Here is an 18,367-nt window from a genome sequence, read left to right on the forward strand (position 1 = left end):
TGCATGCAATAATATTAATTTGGGGGGTCTATGCGCAAGAAAATCAACTATATATATAGAGAGAGAGTTGAAACCGAAGACAAAACTGAAGCCGAGCAGCCGACCCAGTTGTTGCGAATTCCACCTCCGTCCGCCATCGCCTCACCTTCCCCTCCTTTCCAGCAGCCGTACTCCTCCGCACACCTCCAAATCATCGGAAACCTAAACTTAGGTTTTCCAAACGCAGTTCACCCAAGTCATGTCATGGGGCTTGGGCTGGAAACGCGCCTCCGAGGTCTTCCACCTCGCACTTGACTACGGTGAGTTCGGCGACAATGCTGACGGTCCGCTCCCATCTTCCCCGCCCACCCAACCTCCAGAACCCCGCCCATCCTCTGACGAGCTTGGCTTCCGGATCGATCTCGAGTGGTCGGCCGGCGACGACGAGGAGCAGGTCGCACTCCGCCTCCAGTCGCAGGTCGTGGTCGCACTCCCCCCGCCTCAGGACACAGTGCTCGTTGATCTTCATGAGAGCGGTGGGGACGGGGAGGAGGATGCAGATGAAGGTGATGAAGAAGCGGGAGCCGCTGCGGGTGGTGACGATGTATAAGGCCGCGGGGTCGGGGCAACAGAGCGATGGGGTCGGGGTTTTGACGCGGCTGCTGAGGTCAGATCTCTCGTCAACGGGCAGCAGAGATGGCTTTTCCCGTTTTTCGGAGCATTGGGGTGGCGTAAAGGTTCTGAATCTCTGTGGATGCGGCTTGTCGGTGAGTTTTTTAAGCGATATTTTGGGAATTACAGTCCTCGTTGTGTTGTTTGACCTTGCTTATTGGGTTGATGCTTAAACTTAGATGGCCCTGATGCGTAATTAGGTTTATTTCACTCCATTAGGTCCTCTTGAGAGCCCATTTCTCTCGAATTGTTGTATCTCTACTTCATTTGGCGAATAATCAGTTTTTTGTTCATTTTTCTACACCGATAGCTGGTTAAATATTCATCAACTGAAATGAATTCTGAATCGCGAGTACTTGAGTGTCATGAGTTCTATGACATTTTGAAAGTGAAAGTTAGTGACATCGGGAAGGTTACTTCATGTTACTCTTGAATTTAGAATGGAACTTTTGGTGACATTTGGTCTACAATAGGGTCCTTCTATTGTGTTCGCATTTTTTATACTTGTGGTGAAATTTAGGTTTTCACTTCTTTTTATACCTTAATAACTGCATCGCTCTTCTTCAGCTATAATTGATTATCTGTTAAGTACTAGAGTTCCATGAGTTTCATCATATTTTATTAGTGGCAGTAACGAGATCATGATTGTTTACTTCTTGTTCTTCTTCAATGAAGAGAGGAACTTTTGAGGGCTAACTAAATAAGTAACTAATTGTTGTTGATGTTGGAGGTTCATTCTGATATGTGGCAAATCAAAACTTAATTTAAAAAATCATGCTTTTCAGCAAAAAATAAAGCAAAAACCTTTCTCATTGTCATTTGTGAAGCAATTATAGTTGTATTTTTTCTCAAATTCCATAGAAATTACATGCATTGCTTCACTGTTCTAGCTGAAAAGTTTTAGTTCTGCTCGTTTGTTTTCTAGGGGGCTTAGTGGAAAACTGAAAAATCAACATAATTATATGCATTTTTGTGTTAAAGTCAAGATGGCTTATCTAGCTATATGTTTGGTGGCTTAGCCAAAGCTAGGGACTTGTATGGTCTTCATAAAAATTAAATTAACTTCTATATACAAATTTAAAAACATTGAAAAAAATTATAATATTATTTTTATTATACCTAGGGATATGGTTATTGATAGTTCATAGAGATCATTTGATTAACTTTTTTATGTGCCATTCGGTGTTATTTTAGACTTCTGTTACTAGTTTGATCCATTCACATTGAGTTGATGCTTTTCCTATTTTCTTTTCCCCTTGACCACTTAAGCTAAAGATTGACATATCTAGGCATAAAATGGCATGCATTGTATGCGCATTTCAGTCGTTAAATTATATAAGCAGCAGCTGAAACACTTTTTTGATTTATTTAAATTTCCTCTCTGATGTTCCTTGTTTTTATCATTTTTTAAATTGCTTTTTTGCAATTCTTTACTATCGTTTGTGGGTAAGGAATTTGCATATATAATAGCAGTGTTATCAAAGCGCAAAGTGTAATGCAACACATAATGTTTTCTTTTTGCTTCAAAGCATAAAGTGTTGAGCAAAGCGGTACTTTTATTAATCAAAGCACCAATAGGTTATATAAAACTATTAATATATAAATGCATTCATTAATAATTATAAAACATAAATTATGACTTTAAAATTGATATATAATAGAAAAAATTGGTACAATACCTAATTTTAAGGTAAATATTGAGGTTGACCATGAAAATTAAAATTTCGAACAATTTCTAATAGTTTATTGAAATAATTAAATCCTTAAAAATAAAAAAAAACCCTTGTTTAATTTGCTCGTGAATTGTGCTTCGAAGCGCACTTTAGCGAAGTGGAGCGGGCACGCCCTTCGCTTTGCTTTACTTGTGAATCGTCCTTCGAAGCACACTTTTAAAAATAATGTAAAATAGTTACTTGTTTGTTTATGCCTGATTGTATGAATTAGTGTATTTCATATGATGTTGAGATATATTCAGATACAAATGTATTGCCTTTTATAAATTTAAGTGGTTGAATGATAGTTCCCAGTGAACTGCCATTCTTTAACTTCTTCATCTTTGTGGAGCTAACAGGTATTGCCTGTAGAGCTGATGAAGCTTTCTCTTCTTGAGAAGCTTTATCTGGATAACAATAAACTTGCGCAGCTTCCATCTGAACTTGGTGAGTTGAGAAGCTTGAAAGTGCTAAGGGCGGACAACAATGTCCTGGTATCTGTACCTGGTTAGCCCAAATCACTTAATCGTTTGTTTGGAAACTTCAATTTTTTCCAGATTGACGCGTAATTTCTCGCTGTATGATTCTCTTTCACATTTAGACCATTGGATATATTCTTTTCAGTTGAGTTGAGGCAGTGTGTGATGCTAGTTGAGCTTTCACTTGAACACAACAAGCTCATTCGCCCACTTCTGGATTTAAGGTCATCCTATCAGCAGCATGCTTTGCAAAGCTATTTTACATAGGCTAATAGGTTTCCCTATCTTTTGAATATGCCGATCAAGATAAAATTTATTTTCAGTTTAATGGCAGGGCTATGCCAGAGCTTCAAGTTCTAAGACTATATGGTAATCCACTTGAGTTCCTTCCTGAAATATTACCACTGCACAATCTTCGACGGTTATCTCTGGCCAATATTAGAATTGAAGCAACGGAAAATATTAAGACAGTGAATGTGCAAATAGAGGTAATGATTTCAGTTTGAAACCTTTCTTGGCTTGACTTTTGAACCTACATTAAACCTTCTTTTTTTTGTGATTTCAGATGGACAATGCCGGCTACTTCAGCGCATCAAAACACAAATTGAGCCCTTTCTTTTCTCTTATTTTCCGGTTTTCTTCATGTCATCATCCCTTGTTGGCATCTGCACTGGCAAAACTCATGCAAGACCATACAAATCGTTTAGCTATTAATAAAGAAGAAAATGCTATACGCCAGCTTATAAGCATGATAAGCAGTGATAACCGGCATGTGGTATGCTCTTCTTTTTTAGCTAACTAATTTGATTACTTTAGCTGCCTGTTGTTTTTGAAGAACGCCAGTTGCATTGATGAGTGCATATTTCAGGTTGAACAAGCTTGTTCTGCTCTTTCTTCACTAGCATCAGACGTTTCCCTTGCAATGCAGTTGATTAAGTCTGATATAATGCAACCAATCGAGTCTGCTCTTAAATCTGTGGGTCAGGGAGAGTTAATGTCCCTTTTGCAAGTAATGGTAAACTTGGCATTTGCTTCAGACAGTGTTGCACAGAAGATGTTGACAAAAGATGTACTGAAATCACTTAAAGCACTTTGTGCACACAAGAATATAGAGGTAACCCACGACTTCAATCTGAGTTGGAGCCAATGATAACTAGGGAATGTGTTTTGACTTTGGTTTTCTCATCAGGTGCAACGGCTAGCATTATTAGTTGTTGGCAATTTAGCATTCTGTCCAGAGAATCGCCGTATGCTAGTTCAATCTGAAAGCTTTCGTGAAATTCTCCTGCGCCTGATAGTTGCACCAGAGCCTCGTGTACACAAGGCTGCTGCTCGTGCTTTGGCCATCCTTGGCATGTCATTTCTATTTCACGGTTTAGTTGCAAATTTTCATTTATTTAAGAGAAAAGTGTCAGAATAGTCCCATGACTCTTTGTAAGGGTCATTTTAGCATGAGTTTATAAAAATTTCAATTTAGTTCCCCACAGTCTTTCAATATGGGTTAAAATAGTCTCCAGTTAAAGACTATTTTAGCTCCCATTAAAACAGTCCGTGGACTAATTTAGTCCTTTTATAAACTTTGGGATTAAAATGATCCAATGTAAATATTCGGAGACTATTTTGACACTTTACTCAATTCTTCAAGGATAATTTGTATTCATGTTCATTATATTTTTATCAACAGGTGAGAATGAAAGCTTGAGAAGGGCAATTAGAGGAAGGCCAGTTGGAAAGCAAGGTTTACGCATTCTTTCAATGGATGGGGGTGGTATGAAGGGTTTGGCAACTGTGCGGATGCTTAAGCAAATTGAACAAGGCACTGGCAAGCGTATTCATGAATTATTTGACCTTATTTGTGGCACTTCTACTGGTGGCATGCTTGCAATTGCCCTTGGAGTCAAACAGATGACCCTGGATCAATGTGAAGAGATTTACAAAGAACTAGGTGATCATCAATGATGAGTTACCTTACTTGGCATCTCATCTTTGTTATTTAATTTCTTTTAGATACTACGCATAACTGTGTTATTGGTTCCCCAGGTAAAGTTGTATTTACTGATCCTGTTCCAAAAGACAATGAAGCTGCTAGTTGGAGGGAGAAGCTGGATCAACTGTACAAGAGTTCATCGCAAAGGTTTAGGGTAGTTGTTCATGGATCTAAGGTACGGAATCTCAGGCAGTGGTTTTTTTTTCCTCATTCTTCTTCTCAGTGAACTTTCTCATGCAGCACAGTGCAGATCAATTTGAAAGGTTACTTAAAGAAATGTGTGCGGATGAGGATGGTGATCTCCTCATAGATTCAGCTGTGAAAAAGATCCCAAAGGTTTTTGTTGTATCAACTCTCGTTAGTGTTGCACCTGCTCAACCATTCATATTCCGAAACTATCAGGTGCATCCACCGCACCACACTTTTGCTATGCTTCAATCCTTTTGCTTTAAAAAATTCTAATTTTAGGGCGTGGCTAGAGCAGTAATTATATTGCTTCCATTGTGACATTTAGATTTGATTCTCGAAAATAACCTTTAAGAAAAAATTATACCATCCCGAGCTCTTGCAATTGCAGTAGACTCATGTGCTGAATGACTTTTTTCTTACTTATATTTTTTTCCTTAAAATATGATATTCTTTAATGAACTTCATATTTTGGTCATAATTGCAATTGCAGTAGACTCATGTCATAATGCATCTAAGAGAAAGAGATGAAGTTTGTATAACAAAGCAACTTCAAATACTATTGAAGTTCAAGCAAACAAGATGCTTGGTTCCCACTTATTTTTATTGATGGATTGGGGAGCATTTGAGTTGAGATATTTTCGAAGAATAACTGGCCTTGTGGCTTGATGGACATCAATTATGGTATTTTGTGTGATCGATATAGATGAACACATGCAAATTTGTGTTATTTTATATCTCTCTATCTTTAAAAATGATGGAACAAATTGATTCTTTCAAAAAATGTGGATTGAGATCATTATATCATAAATTAAAACTAGTTTGTATGTGTTTACCCCAAAACTTGCGATTTCATTCCATTCCAATTTATCTGTAGGACTAATCAGGCTGGTTAAAGCTCTGTAACCCCAAAAATCAAACACAGTTAATGTTATCTAATTAATTTGAGGCTTGCTTAACACAATTGAGTCTTATTATAACGTTCAAATTATTATTGATTGTCAAGACCTAGTTGTTTTATCAAGGTTTAATGAACCCAAGGGATTCAGGATCAATTTGGTATACTTGCATTAATTAGCTTGGATTTAATTATTTTAATTTTTTTGGCCCTTAAAGCTGTGTCTAATTAATCAAGCTTGAAGCTCAATTAGCCCTATACGAAATCATCTTCTTTGCTATTTCTATTTGAACACTAACTCAGAGACCTGTTGAACTTGATTAATGGTGTGATTAATGCACATTTGAAATGGTTTAAAATTTTCCAAATTAATTTATGGATTGTATGGAACTCAAATCATTTCAAATTATGAATAAATGAAGAAAAATGGGTAAATTTTGCTGGGTTCATCCAACTTGGATTCAAACTGTCAAGACAAAAAGCCATCTCCATTCAATCTTGTCCTTTTCTAATCGCATCCTATGCCTCTTGCAACTGCAGTTGGCATCTTATTTAGATTTTGAGCCAGCTGACATTCTTCAACAGCTGACACCCACTTTTTAAATTCCAGTGATCTCAAGGACGTGCCAGACCTCTGGTCCACATCTCACCCACATTGTGGAGATGCTTAAAAGGAGGAGAACATGATCACATGCTCTCCAAGCCAACTGAAGGAATTGTCTTCATATAAATAACCCACTATAGCCATTGTAAAAGATAACAGTGGCTGGTTAGCTGAGTATCAATCGTTCGGAATTTGTGTGCAAAATGAAGTCCACTGATGATGACATCAAGCTTAGGTATAGCCTCCTAAATCCTACTTTCTAAGTCTCGCAACACCCATCATGCAAATTCTTCTAAATTCCACCATGGTTGTTTAAAGAGTGCATCTCGTTGCCTTTTTAGAATGTAAATTGTGGCACAAGTTGATGCTTTGTTAGAATCTTATATGTTCCTCTTCTTCTTCTCGGTAGTCTTCATTCCTCCTCCTCCCATTCAATTCCTGTTCTCTTTCTTAATCTCCATGGCAAGAATGCTGGTCTGATTGTGATCTTTAGAGGAAATGGTTGATGTATTTTTGGAGATTCTATAATGCACCATTCTTGTGTACTTTGTCTACGTTGAGATGCCTTCTTGTAACATGTCAATCATCAGAACTCATCTTTTAAACTTCATTGTGTAATTTTGTACAGTCTCATCTTATAAATGCATCAATTCTTGCCACCTCCATCTTTCTTCTTCATATCCATTGTGTAAGATTCTTGGCGTAATAGCTTCTGGAAATTTGACCCATGTTATGTTTTGACACCCAACATTTCACCAATTCTACACTTGTTTTATGAGTTTGTGAAGAGCAAACAAAACCTTCTATTGGGAAGACTACTCATATAGACTTAAATAGTTTGACCCAACCAACCTAAGCCTTGAGCTTCTTTGCATTGATATCACCGTTAAAAGTAGGTTTTTCAACTTTGGCTCATATCTTGAAAGAGTGATGTTGACCCTTGTCTCCCTAGTCTTCGTCTTCCTCTTGCTTATTAGAACTTTCACATACTACTCACTGTTGGAAGGCCAGGATCTTACTTTGTGATTGTTCTTCCCTATCTCCTTGTTCTTGATTCACCACTAGGATCTGCTTGCTCAACGACTCCATCACAACAATCATCTAATGTTTAAGGAGTGCAACTTGCTTAGCCAAGTCGTTGGAGTTTTCTCTTTGCAGTGCGCTAATGTCAATACGTCGACTTTGTTATCATCTTAGTCTTCAACCAAGAATGATTTTCTTTTTATAATCTCTTTTTTGCCAACACCATGCATCAAATGCTCTTCTCAAACCTACCATTTTAATGCCAAGAACTTGATTTATAACCACATGACATAGAAATTCTTCAAACATGTCGAATAGATAAACATATGTGAGGTTATTAATCTTGATTTTTTTTTTGGTGGAGCAAGAGACTATTATTTTTGGTAATACGAAGAACTAGACAAACAAATGAGGAAGATAATTCTCCCTCATATTCTTTTTCTGCTTTTCAACACCTCATAGCCCTTCTCTTAGAAATCTCTCGCTTTCGCTTATCTTTTCAACCCTTGTATTATAGAGGAGATTTCATCATCCTTCTTTCTCCTTGCAATCTCCTTTTATATCAAAAGGAATGTAGATCACATGAAAAATAATTTGACAGGTGGTAAACATAAATTATATGTTATCGTGGTTTTAGATATGAAAGTTATGGAGAGGTCACACTAATTGCGAAACTTTTTTTGGGTTGTTGTCTCCGAGGCAACCATATCATTGCTCGATAATAATTTTTTTAGCCATAATCACTTGGCTCTTGAGTTAGCATTTCCCGATATATTTTTCGTGCCCCTTCTCCCGCCTCACAATTTTCTCAATTTTGATGGATTTTTTTCAGCACACTTCCCCTCTCAGCATCATTTTAGACCTTTCAGAGGTCCTTTTCTCATCTTCCAATTCCTCTCAACATGCTCCATGTCTTCTCATTAACCATTGATTTTCTATTCACCGGCCTCTGAATAAAAGGTAGTCGCATGACCTTGCTCACCAAATAGAATGGATCTTCTAGTATTAGGTTTCAGATCTAGAGAGGGCTCGAGTAGCAAGATGAAGACCTGATCAGATGAAGTCCACATAAAAGAAGAAAGCCATTGAACATAAACCTGACAGGAAGACCCAGTCCTGCTTTAGAAAGATGCTTTGCTTTTCAAAAGTATATGAATATGGAATATTCGCTTGGGCTGGAAAATTATTGCACTCACCTAGTAGTCGTGTGCGTGTCTATTGACCTGTGTGTGTGAGTTCTTGGTTGGCTTCTTGCAAAAATAGACTTCCTAAATTTTCAACCTGCTCATTTATGCACATCAACATTGCTAGTTGAATTTCACTTTTGGGGAGATATTGATTGTTCATATATCCGCCAACTGTGGGCTCCAAACATTCACGCCCTCTCCTCAATACTACTCTTTCTACATTGATTTTTATTTTTTATTTGTTGAGAGAGAGGGCTCATATGGTCGAATTTTCGGAAGGCAGATTAGAATGTAGATAAGACATTACCAAGAAATTTTACCTCATTTAGCCAAGACTTTTTGGTATAGGGTTTGAGATTTTCCATAGGCGTAAGCCCCTATGGTTAATTACCCCTCTTGATAACGGGAGATAACTTTCTATTATAGCTAGTCATTAATAAATGAGTATTTAAAATACAATAGCAACAAGGATTTTAAGTTGTATAATTTATCATTTGAAGCTTAAAACGGATGGTGGGGGAATTAAGATGAAACTCTATCAAGATCCCATGGTTTCGTCATTTCAGGCTGTCATGATCCCTGAATTACTTAGAGGAGGTAGTTGACTCAACCCGACAGAAGGATTCTTGTCAGAGTTTTCTCGTCCAAGATTTCCTTGTTGATATGGGGACAAATTTAAGTCGATCTTAGCTAACAAAAGACTTCATTTCAATCAATTTTATCTTTATGATTCACAACTCAAATGGTAGAAAACTATGAAGCACAGACACGGGCACTGGGACACGAACACGAAACGACACGATACGATACGATACAACATTAATTTAAAAAAAAATATGACACGATACGACATAGAAACATTTTTTATATTTCATAAACTATTAATATAAATATATATTTTTATTATTTTCTACTAAAGACATTACAACAATAAAACTTTATAATCATAATTGTTATTTCGACAATATCAAAATTATCAAGAAATTATCAATACACTTAATACTAATGTGATCAATAATAAAATGAAACAAAATATAGTAAAATGCCAAAAATATAACAACATAATTATTACTAATTGGAGTTAATGCAGTCAATATTGGTGTCATTATTTGTATTAGTTTTGTTGCCCTCATCAATGACACATTCACCATCATTAAGAAAAAAATGTTGTTTCTAAGCATGGCTCATCAAAGAAAAGATTGACAACTTTAAGTATTTCAATATCCTTCATTGTAGCCCAGAAATCTCTACCAACATCCCATAATTTTGTGTCCCTCTGAGAATATTTCGTGCTCCTCCTTGACAGAAGACGAAGATTAATATTAACAAATACCAAATCTTCACCTCTTTGCGGAGTAATTTTGTTTTTTAAAGTGAATTGATAAAAAAATATGTACTCCAGTTTCTTTCACAACAACAAGATGGACACAGTTGAACCAACAATTTGAAAACCTTTCCATCCATAATAGCTCTAGAAGCTATAGAGGCATGATCAACAAAAACACCACTAAATTCAAAACAATTAGCAAACTCCAAATAAAAAAATGGATCTTTCTTCGATGTTTGAGAAAATACTTTTTAAGCATTTATTTCTTTCAATTGATATCTCCATGTTCTCATGTGAAGCAACACGATTTGGAGCTTCACTTAGCCAAGCGTGACTATAATACTTAATACAAAATGCACTTATAAGTGACAAATTTAATATAAGTTAGGATTAATAAAAAATAAACATCCAAACAAATAATATCTTAGATTAAGAAAGTGACTCAACAATAAAGATGAGTGTTGCTTTTATTGCATCTTTCAACTGAAAATTGGGGTCTTCATTGTCTCCCTTTTCCTCATGTTAATATATATTGTCTCACTTTTTTTATCATAGAACCACATATCGTAGACAAGATGGAGAGAAGGTTTATCCGTATCAGTCAATCTCAGCATGTCATACACAGGTTCTGTAAAATCAATAACATAATTAATTTTATCCCACCACACTTCATTCATGATTTTTTCCTTCACAAATTTTGCCTTGTTTATATCATCTTCACCATGTTTATTTCACTTGTCACTGATCATTATCATTTGTAACCCTTGTTTTATTCTTTTGAGTCTCCTGAGCATAATTATACTTGATGCAAAACAGGTCTCTGCAATAGGCAACATTTTCAGCTTTAGAAACTCATTGAATATTGGTACTCATTGAATGGTTCATTATAAAAGTTTTTATGAAATTGACATCTCTTATAATGTTAATTATTTAACTGCATTGCTCACAAATTATCTCATTTCCTTCTATATTTTTTGGAGCACATATATTCTTCAATGTTAAGTTCAATGTATGAACAATACAAGGAGTCTAAAAACATGAGGATATTGATCCTCAATCAATGTCCTGCAGCTTTGCACACAAGTGCATTATAAACGGTTATTTGAATCACTTTACTTGAACCTATGCTCGCCATCACTTCTTTAATTTCATTGACAATGCAAAACTTATCTCTATATGCACCTTTACAGTAAATAGTTTTTATAAACATTGGTCCAGATTCCATGACGCCCATAAAATTAATGAGAGGCTTTTTTTTGGCATCTGTCCAACCATCACAAAGTATGATAACTCTTTTCTCATTCCAAGTTTCCATTGGCTCAAGCAGTCTCTCAACATCTGCTATTTCTTTTTGAAGCAATTTTCTTAACAAATTATAACTAGGAGGAATATATATAGAGATTGTGTTGTTAGCTGCATATGAGAACACATTAAAATAATATAGATTTCTTGGCAGATGAAATGGAATAGTTGCAGAATAAAACATTCAAACAATTTCTTCATGCAAATGCTCTCTGACTTGCAAATTAAATGTTCTTACTAGAACACTATTGCATGACATTTTTCTTTTCTCATGATCATAATCAATACCTTTTGCTATAAATAAATGCCCACTTACCTTAGAGCTATATACAACTGATTTAAACCACTTTCCCGGGCCTGAAAGAAGGAATTGGAACCATCTTAAATGGAGCATTCTTCTTTTTTTGCTCTGCATCAACATCTAACTTCTGGATTTTTTTTTTTTTTTTTTGAATTTATGTTGAAAACACTTTAGGACATGCTTGAATACCAACTGCAGATTGTCAAAGCAAGTGTGCTCTAACTCAAAGAAATAACACTCAAATTCTACCTCCTGCTCCTATTGATCCTAATTGCTCTAATTTGTTGACGTGCCCATAAAAACTTTGTCTCGTTTTCAATGAGATTGTTAGATTTACTTGTTGTAGTCATTATCCTATTAATCAATTGAAGAAAGTATAAACATTTAAAGTTCTCACATATATATAATAATTAATAAAAGGATAATGAGACATTTACATATGTAATTCAATCAGTGTTTTTGATCCACAAAAAAAAACAAAATACCAAATTTCATAGTAATTTCATGTGGGAGGAAAAATGCAAGTGGCTTATTTATTTTGTTATTACAATATGCATATTAATCTAATTTTAGGGGCGTAAACAAGTTCAAATTAAATCTTAAAACAAAGAGATTGATTCATCTCAACTAGCCAATTATTATAAAATTGAGAAATTTACATACGCCCAATTCTTATGCATTAACATTCATAACACCCAAACTTCAATTATTACCCACAGACCACCTTCCTTATTCATAAAAATGTGAAATTTACTGTTTAAACGTCAAAATAGTGGCCTTTTTTATGTGAAGTGAAGAATTTGGTGTAAAAAAATTGTTGTATCAAAGATCGAATACCAAATAATAGCCCAAATCCAAAAAAAAAAAAATTGTTGACGTCAAAATTAAATAACAACAACCGTAACACAGGACCTTACGGGAGTTTTGTCGAAAAAAAAACCGCACACCTTACTAAAGTCTCATCAAAAAAAAAAAAAAAAAAAACACACGTTATGGGAGTCCTGTCGGAAGAAAACAATGTATCAAAAAATAAAAAACGTATGTTGCTACACGCGTGATCGACCCCTGGCTCCCGCCACCTCACTAGATTGTCCCAACTAAGCGTTGAAGCTCTGGGTCGTGAGGGAGTTTACGTGGAAGCTTTGTATCGTGCTTTGGATGATGCCCTAGTTGGATTCGAAGCTTCGGATCACGTCGAAGTCTACCTTGCTTCGATCATGGCTGCTCGACGACTCAATCAGTGATGCGAGACGCTCGACAACGATGTTGTTTGCTTCGGCAGCTTGTTGTGAGGGCAATGGAAGCTGTTGCGAGGCTTTGGTAAGATTGCAAACCTTCAAACGTCGCTAGATTTTTTTTTTTTACGCTTTGGATTCTGCTTTGTCGCTTAAGTGTTACATCTTATTTTAATTCCCGTGTCGAGAGAGGCGTTGAGAGGTGTTGGGGAGGTGTCGAGAGAGGTGTCGGGGTAGGCGGTATTGTCGACATGGTTATTAAATGTCGGACACAATATCGACCCATGTCTGAGCCGTGTTCGTGTCCAACACATGTCAGACACGGGTACAACTTTTATTTGGGAGTGTCGCTGTTTCATATGTGGAAAGCCGTTGGGGAACAAACATGTTGCGACCGTGACCGTAATATAATGATGTCATTTGGGGGCAATCACCCGGTCAAAGAGCTCTGGTTGTAATCGTTATTTTGTGGAACCGCGCGAATAGAGGACTCGGGACACGCTCTCACTGACATGCAATTATTTTAATTGTGAATATATTGATATATTTGATATGACAGTAGTTCTTTATGAGCTAAAGTCAGTAAAAAATCTGTCACCCTCGACAGACTATTGCTGAGGGTGGATGAGGGAGGTTTGCTTCAAGTTTTTAAGTGATTTATTTTTAACTTGAATATTTTGATTAATTACTTTGGAAATTTTGATTTAAACGATTGGTCCCTTCAGTAGAAATCTTGAATCATCTTTAAACCCCTGTCAATTTTGTCCTACTTACAGATGGTCGGGTTCAATAATTGAAATAATTGAATTCAAAATAGACTTTGAATCATAATTTTTTATCAACACGTCAATCATCGAGGTATTGGACATTTAAAACATAGTTTAAATTTTTTGTTGCTGAGAGTGGAGAAGACAACAGAATGGAAAAATTTGTACCTTAGAAGAACAAGAAGAAAACAAAGTACAAGTGGAAGATGGGGACGAGACTTATAACTGACGGAGACGATGATGTTGGCGTAGGGCTTCGACGGGTTGAGGCGAACGATGAAGGAAACGAAGGAGTAAGGTCGATTGCAGGGGCTCGAGTAAATTCCTGTGCGACAGGGAAGGAGTTGTGCTAAGGTAGAGAAGTCAGATTTGCATCTCCCGCAGATTGCCATTTCGTTCATCTGTTTGTAATTGTGCTGAGCGTGAATAGTTATCCCATCGAGCAAACTCCAACAGGCGGGATTAGATAAAATTCTAAGTTAATTAATTTAATTTTAATTAATATAACTCTCTTTTTAAATTTCTGCCCCACATTTTCTTTTTATTTCTCTGATCAACACCGACATAAATTTGTTTAGTGTTCTTTGTTTTTTTCTCTTTAGATGTTTTATGTGTGCAACTGAATAGTGAGTAGGGATGCAAATGAAGTAAGCTGAGCTGTACAAGTGTTAGTTTGAGCTTGAGCTCATTTATTAAGATTCTGTTTGAGCTCTTGTTTGTTTATCAAAATCATGTTCAAGCTTGTTTCAAACTCATTTGAAGGTTGGTTTATGTTGGAATTATTGAGTTTTTTAGTGAGCAATTCATTTAACAAAATAGATGAACATTAATCAAATTTTGATGAGTTTTAATTGAAATTTAATCGATTTTTATATTAGCAACTTAGTTTGAAAAAATAAACGAGCTGCATCAAATAAAGCTTGTCTGGCCTATAAAAAAACTTTGAAATAATTCACAATTCACAAATGAGTTTTAATGGAGCCATTATTTAGCATGAATTGAGCTTCTTACTTGTTCACAAGCTTTAAACGACAATGTTCATAAGCATAAATGATTCATAGAAGCTATTAAATTTTGTCATTTAACAACTAAGTATTCACTAAATTGTTTATTCTGGTTCGATAAATTAATCAAATGATTATGAACGAGCTCTCATTGAGCCAAGCCATGAGTAGTTTGTGCTCATTTGCAACCTAATAGTGAGGCGGTAAAGTTTATTTTACTCAATATAGATTCAATATAGTAGTAGTAATAGTAGATTTTCTTCCCCTTTTCAGTATCCTGTTGGCACCCCAGAGATGGGTTTGGGTGAAAGTACTGCCTCGTATAGTACAGCCACCGGTTCTGTTGGTCCACATTGCAGTCGTCGTTGCGCCTTCATGGGGAGCTGCAAGCACCGGATATGGGAAGCAATAAGGGCATCTTCTGCTGCTCCTTATTATCTTGATGACTTCTCAGATGGTAATTTCAAATCTCTTCCTGAATGTTGCTTTAGGCTTTTGTTTTCTTAGCACATTTTATTGTTTTCTCGCTGCAGTCTGCCACTAAAAGAGGAATTTGTCATCTTTATTTTCTTTCAGATTTGAATCGATGGCAAGATGGAGCAATTCTAGCAAATAATCCTACAATTTTTGCCATAAGGGAAACCCAACTTTTGTGGCCTGATGCTAGAATTGATTGTCTAGTTTCTGTTGGATGTAGTTCAGTTCCAACCAAAGTAAGGCACTGATATATGGAGCTGAATGGGATTCTTGAAACCTTCTAATGAAAATTTTACACTGCATTATATTTTAGATGTATAGATGACTGAAGTAATTGTTTTCTCTCCTTCATGATCAGAAGGTCTTCATGTTTCTAATTGGTTCTCTCTGTTTATGAAAAAATCTAGGTTCGAAAAGGTGGGTGGCGTTATTTCGATACAGGACAGGTGCTGATAGAAAGTGCGTGCTCAGTTGAGCGGGTGGAGGAAACAATGGATACATTGATGCCTTTGCTTCCCGACATGCAGTATTTCCGATTCAATCCGGGTAACTATGGTCGTGTTTTGAGCTGATCGCATTATTTTATTTGCTTAGAAAGCTACAATGTCTTGTACCACAATTTCTTACTTGAGGTCAAGCTCGTCTCGTAGAATGTGATTTTTATATTAAAAGGCACTAGCTTTAAGGAACTAAACGATGATTAAAAACGTTGATTTGATTTCTGTATCATGCAAATTGTTGTAAACAAAGTCATCGTCTCTTTACTACAGTGGACGAGCGATGTGGTATGGAACTAGATGAGACTGATCCTGCTATTTGGCTTAAATTGGAAGCGGCAACTGATGAATATATCCACAAAAGCGGTCTGGCTTTTCAGAGACTATTTGAGCGCTTACTTTCAAGGTATGCTAATGAGGAAAAAATGGCTGAGAAATCAAAGGGCCGCCATGTATCCAACTCGAAACTTGCAAATTCAGGTCTGTATTGTCTCACACTTTTGCTCTCATCGCCTTCACTATACTTTCTCTTTTCTAGTTAGAGCAAATTGTAATTGATTTAGAAAATTGTTTTCTTATCATTTTCAGTGCTTCATGATGACAGCCCTTCATTGGGGTGGAGACGAATGGTTCTGCTTGTAGAGTCATCACATAATCTTGACTCTAAAAAAACCATAAATCATTCTCGGGCACTCGAGGCATTTTGTGTTCGTGCCGGCATTAAGCTATCTCTTACTCACAAAACTTCAGGATTGTCCAAGCCAACCACCGCATTTCCTACACCCTTCACATCTCCGATACTTACAGGAAGTTTCTCTTCTAGTCCGCTTGTTTATAGTCCTGAAGGTGGTCCTCAAAGAACGAGCCGTATCGATTTGGTGCCGCCGCTTAGTTTGGATGGTCACCCTCTCGGAAAGGTGACATCTCCTAGATCTCCGCTCTCGAGGCAGCCTTCCATTAACGTCCTTTCCCTAAACGAGAAGCTACAAAATTCGCCTCAAGTAGGCATTATTCATTTAGCTTTGCAAAATGATTCCTCAGGGTTAATACTAAGGTTATATACACTTTTCCTAACTGCTTGAATTTAATTTTGTTAATGTCAATTGATTATTTAGTGAGTGTATTTTTTGCATCAGTTGGCAGAATGATGTGTTTGTGGTGGCTGAGCCTGGAGAACTAGCAGATAAATTTCTTCAGAGTGTTAAGTTGAGCATATCGATGATGATGCGAGTTCGCAAAAGAAAAGATTTTTATTCTCTATCAAAGATTTTTTCTATATCGGATTTGGTTGCGCATTGGCGACAATTTGAAGTTGGCGGCATTCATCATCGTTATATTGGCCGTCAAACTCAAGTATGCACCTTTCTGTTTTTAGTGGTTTTATCTAAATGCATTTGGCTTGGTGTAGAACTGTTCCTGATGCTCATTATTTTGAAGGTGATGGAGGATAATCAGGAGATTGGCGCATATATGTTTCGAAGGACGCTTCCAGCTATTCATCTGTCGTCTGAGGATGTCCGCTGGATGGTGAGATTTATCACATGTTAAACTTATTGGCTTACGTGTAATGCAATCAGTGTGGGCTTAGGATGATGATGAAATCTGTTAAGCAGTCTCTCACTCTCTTTCTTCTCAATGATCCCAGAGAAGCCTGTGTTTGTTAGAACAACTTTCAAGTACTCTCTCTCTCTATTTCACTATCTCATCTCTTATCTATAAATTTGGGATGGAGGCGTTGGACTAGGCGGCTGGAAGCAGCGTAGTGAGGGGTGGGGGATGACAAACAGGGTGATAGAAATTGCATTACTACATGTAATTGAAGCTTTTCTTTTCTTTTTCGGCAAAATTTGTAGGTTGGAGCATGGAGAGACAGAATTATAATCTGCACAGGCAAATGTGGGCCAGCTCCAAGTTTGGTGAAAGCCTTCCTAGACATGGGAGCTAAAGCTGTATTGGCATCCTCATTAGAACCGCCTGATGCTGAATCTGTGGCACTCAATGGCGCTGGCGAATATGGCATATTTGAAAACGGAAAGTTTGTAATTGGTGACGATGAGGCCGACGATGATCAGACCGAACCATCCACTCCCACAAGCGATTGGGAGGACAGTGATACAGAGAAAGCTCGTGTGGTCGACATCGATGACGACGACGAGGAAGAGCTTTCCAGATTTGTTTGTGATTTATATGATATGTTGTTTCGAGACGGCGCAACGGTCAATTTCGCTCTGAACCATGCGCTCAGCTCTCATCCAAAGTTAAGGTACATCTGCCACCTTCCTAGTGCTACTTAAATTATGTCAAATTCATACAACATGAATAAAATTCAATTACAGAGAAGGAAATTCATATGATATAGAAGGAAATTTAGAAAGGCATTAAAAATGTTAGAGTTAATAGTTTTGGAGAGATATATTTATTCAAAAAGAAAATGTAACGAGTCATTCATACAGCTTTGTAGACATTTTATCCATTAAATCAATATGATTCATGGTGAAAAATGCATGGAAACAGACAGTTGCTACCTAGCTTAAGATTTTGAGGGTTGTAAATATAAATTTGGTTTAAGGCCTTTATTGGGTTGTGTTTTTCCTTTGAAATTAATTTTGATTTATATTTAAAATATGATTAAAAAGTTATTGTCACATGTGTAACTTTTATGATTTATGGAGGCACTTAGAATAAATTACAAGGGTTATAATCTAAATTATTCTACTATTCTCACTAAAA

General features: G+C 36.5%; 1 protein-coding gene across 1 annotated transcript; it reads left to right on the top strand.

Moving 5' to 3' along the window:
- The first annotated feature begins 96 nt into the window (after positions 1-96).
- LOC110031014 (phospholipase A I) lies at positions 97-18,200 on the top strand. The gene is given in 19 exon segments (XM_020734035.1): positions 97-528; positions 530-746; positions 2,723-2,870; positions 2,988-3,066; positions 3,177-3,330; positions 3,408-3,617; positions 3,711-3,956; positions 4,032-4,194; positions 4,527-4,787; positions 4,883-5,004; positions 5,070-5,231; positions 14,937-15,120; positions 15,240-15,376; positions 15,548-15,686; positions 15,911-16,117; positions 16,226-16,691; positions 16,774-16,990; positions 17,075-17,164; positions 17,491-18,200. Coding segments are annotated over 19 exon segments (3,933 nt in total). The 5' UTR covers positions 97-238; the 3' UTR covers positions 17,932-18,200.
- The last annotated feature ends 167 nt before the right edge of the window (positions 18,201-18,367 follow it).

Source organism: Phalaenopsis equestris, unplaced genomic scaffold (genome assembly GCF_001263595.1).
Source record: "Phalaenopsis equestris unplaced genomic scaffold, ASM126359v1 Scaffold000761, whole genome shotgun sequence".
In the NCBI taxonomy this organism is placed as follows: domain Eukaryota; kingdom Viridiplantae; phylum Streptophyta; class Magnoliopsida; order Asparagales; family Orchidaceae; genus Phalaenopsis; species Phalaenopsis equestris.